Raw genomic sequence first — 2542 nt, 5'->3', positions numbered from 1 at the left:
TACTGAAATTTTTATTTTTCTAGCTAAACTGCTGTTGTTTACCTACATTTATTCTGGAAAGCATCGAACACTGATTTTTAATTATTTGTAAATATTTATTACATGCATATTATGTACATATGTACGCATGTACATATAATGTGAAATTTTGAGTTTCATCTGTCTCACCATATCTTCTTAATTGTCTTGCCGGCCGGAAATAATCGTTTCTGCTTCATTAACAAATAAACCTTTTCACAATCTACATTCAGACATTCCTTTATTTAAATTTCATTGTTATAATTTTTAGCAATTGCTATTAATAAAGGCCGGCAAGTGTTACCTAAACATTATTTATTACCTGCTATCTACTTAACTATAAAACCATAATTAAATTGATGTAGAGCCAACAGTTGACGTTGATTCCCCTAACTGAAATAATCAAAAATATGCTGCCTAAAAATTCCTTCGTGTTTCGTAAGTTTTTGCCTACCGCCATGATACATTTTAACTAACATTTTAAATTCTAGTCTTCGGAGCTGTGCTTTTCGTTGCTATAGCCATGATTAAAGCGCAGCCTGGAGATCCAGGACCTGCTGGTATTCGACCAACGTGGCGACCTACGCGCCCAACTTGGAGACCAACACGCCCAACTTGGAGACCAACACGCCCAACTTGGAGACCTACACGCCCAACTTGGAGACCAACAAGAGTTCCCCGTGATAGTGAGTACAAAACAAAAGAGATAAGGTTTCAGTAATCAATTTTATCTTTTTTCATCACATAGGCTGGAACAAAGCGAAACCAGATTGGTGAGCGTCCGGCTAAATGTGACGATTAAGGAAATTTAACGATGACGCTGAATATACGGAATTATGAAAAGAACTTTAAAATTTCACAAAGTAGATTCAAAATAAATTAAATTTTTCATTAAATTGTGTTATTTCTTCCTATTTGGTTATAAATTTTTTAGGAAGTTCATAAATCCAGAATGACGGGCGTTATGAGAAAACATTTGAAATTCTTTCGCTCAAAAAATTTGAAAGTCCGGCACATAAACAGTATAAATTCAAGGCCTTATTTAAGAAAAGTCGCCTTACTTCGACAATTTGCATGCGATTTCATTAAATGAGCTATCAGTTTATTTAAAAATAGATTTAATTTTAGGTAGTTTTCCATATTTTGAAATTGTGGAAATTATCGATGGTCAAAATATAAAAAACTAAGAGAAATATGGGTTTTATTTTACTTTACCCTATAAAAAATCCCAACAAGGCAAGTCCGACAACAGATTATTGTATACCATTTTAAAGGCCTATACATCCTCCTCTCATATCATACTCGATCTTTGAGATCGGAAAAAAAACCGCGTAAAATGGTTACAGCATTTTCATTATTATAAATTAAAGCACTTGATTTTCATCACAGATGTACCTACACCTCGCTTCACTTGAGTAGACACATTTATATTTCTTCAGCCCGAGCTTTCATATGGACATATGGGCATCAGATAATCTTGACTTTACAGGGCAATACTGGCTCACCAAAGCCTTTTGAAAAACAATTGCCAATTCTGGCAACTATCTTGGAAGCTCTTTTCTGTCTTTCGTAAGACTAATTGAAAGATCTGTTAACAAGGAGATCTAAGCGTTATTCTTTTTGCATATACTACATATATGTATAACAACTAAAAACTAAAAGAAAATTATGTTAAAAAAGAAAAAAATTACATAAAAAAAATAAAAAGCTAATCAAGTAAGTTTTTGAAAATGAAATGATGTTATTTTTTAAACAGTAAAATCCTAAAATTTACAGAAAATAAAATAAAAAATTTGAAGTATACAGTTAAAAAAAAGAAAAAGAAATCAAACCTGCTCCTAAAAATTAAATGAAATTAAAAAAAAATGAACTCCAGCAGTACTAACATTTTTATATTTGTATACGTAAGCAACACACGTCGCCGGCTAGTCGATTCGACGAAGAATGTACTTCTATGGTTAAAACAATAAAATCTAAAAAATAGAGGAGTATACTGAAAACAAGTAGTTTTTAGCAAAAAAAAAAACGACTTAAAAAAAAGATATATATATATATTTCATGATCCATTGATCGGATCTAAACCAGATTAGTATGGGACCACCTCTCGGTTGACGTGGTCCAAAGTTATGCGGTAACATACATAAAAAAAAAAGAAATTTCCGACGTACTGATAACCTCCTCCTTTTTTGGAAATCGGTTAAAAAAAAAGAAAAACAAGTAAGAAAGTCTAAGTTCGAGCGGAGCCGAACATTAAATACCCGGCACAGGTACCGCTACATGGTAAGCCGGTGTGTATCAATTTTGAGTAAATTAGCGTCCTTAAATTTCGAAATATTGAAGTTTCAAGCATTTCTGAAATTTGCCGTTATATGAAAAGTGGTCGTAATTTTAATCTGATTCCAGTAATTTTCAACGTTTTGCTTCTATGTGGCAGGCACAATAATCATACCGAGTTTGGTACAAATTGGTAGAACGGTTACCGAGATACATATATGTGATCATAAGTGGGCGGTGCCACGCCCAT

General features: G+C 32.8%; 1 protein-coding gene across 1 annotated transcript; it reads left to right on the top strand.

The window, feature by feature from the left end:
- Nucleotides 1-402: 402 nt before the first annotated feature.
- LOC108381393 (DNA-directed RNA polymerase II subunit RPB1-like) lies at nt 403-914 on the top strand. The gene is made up of 3 exons (XM_017637810.1): nt 403-456; nt 510-704; nt 767-914. The coding sequence occupies exons 1-3, from the start codon at nt 429-431 to the stop codon at nt 793-795; spliced, it is 252 nt and encodes an 83-aa protein (XP_017493299.1). The 5' UTR covers nt 403-428; the 3' UTR covers nt 796-914.
- Nucleotides 915-2542: the final 1628 nt, after the last annotated feature.

Source organism: Rhagoletis zephyria, unplaced genomic scaffold, assembly GCF_001687245.7.
Source record: "Rhagoletis zephyria isolate East Lansing unplaced genomic scaffold, Rhagoletis_zephyria_1.1 Rzeph_scaffold_22404, whole genome shotgun sequence".
Lineage (NCBI taxonomy): Eukaryota > Metazoa > Arthropoda > Insecta > Diptera > Tephritidae > Rhagoletis > Rhagoletis zephyria.
This window is presented reverse-complemented; position numbering and strand designations above follow the sequence as displayed.

Excerpts from the sequence above, each read along its gene's own strand:
- LOC108381393 (XM_017637810.1), top strand. The coding sequence starts at position 429 with ATGCTGCCTAAAAATTCCTTCGTGTTTC. Across the intron at positions 457-509 it reads TAAAAATTCCTTCGTGTTTC|TCTTCGGAGCTGTGCTTTTC; the intron begins GTAAGTTTTTGC and ends TTTAAATTCTAG. Across the intron at positions 705-766 it reads AACAAGAGTTCCCCGTGATA|GCTGGAACAAAGCGAAACCA; the intron begins GTGAGTACAAAA and ends TTCATCACATAG.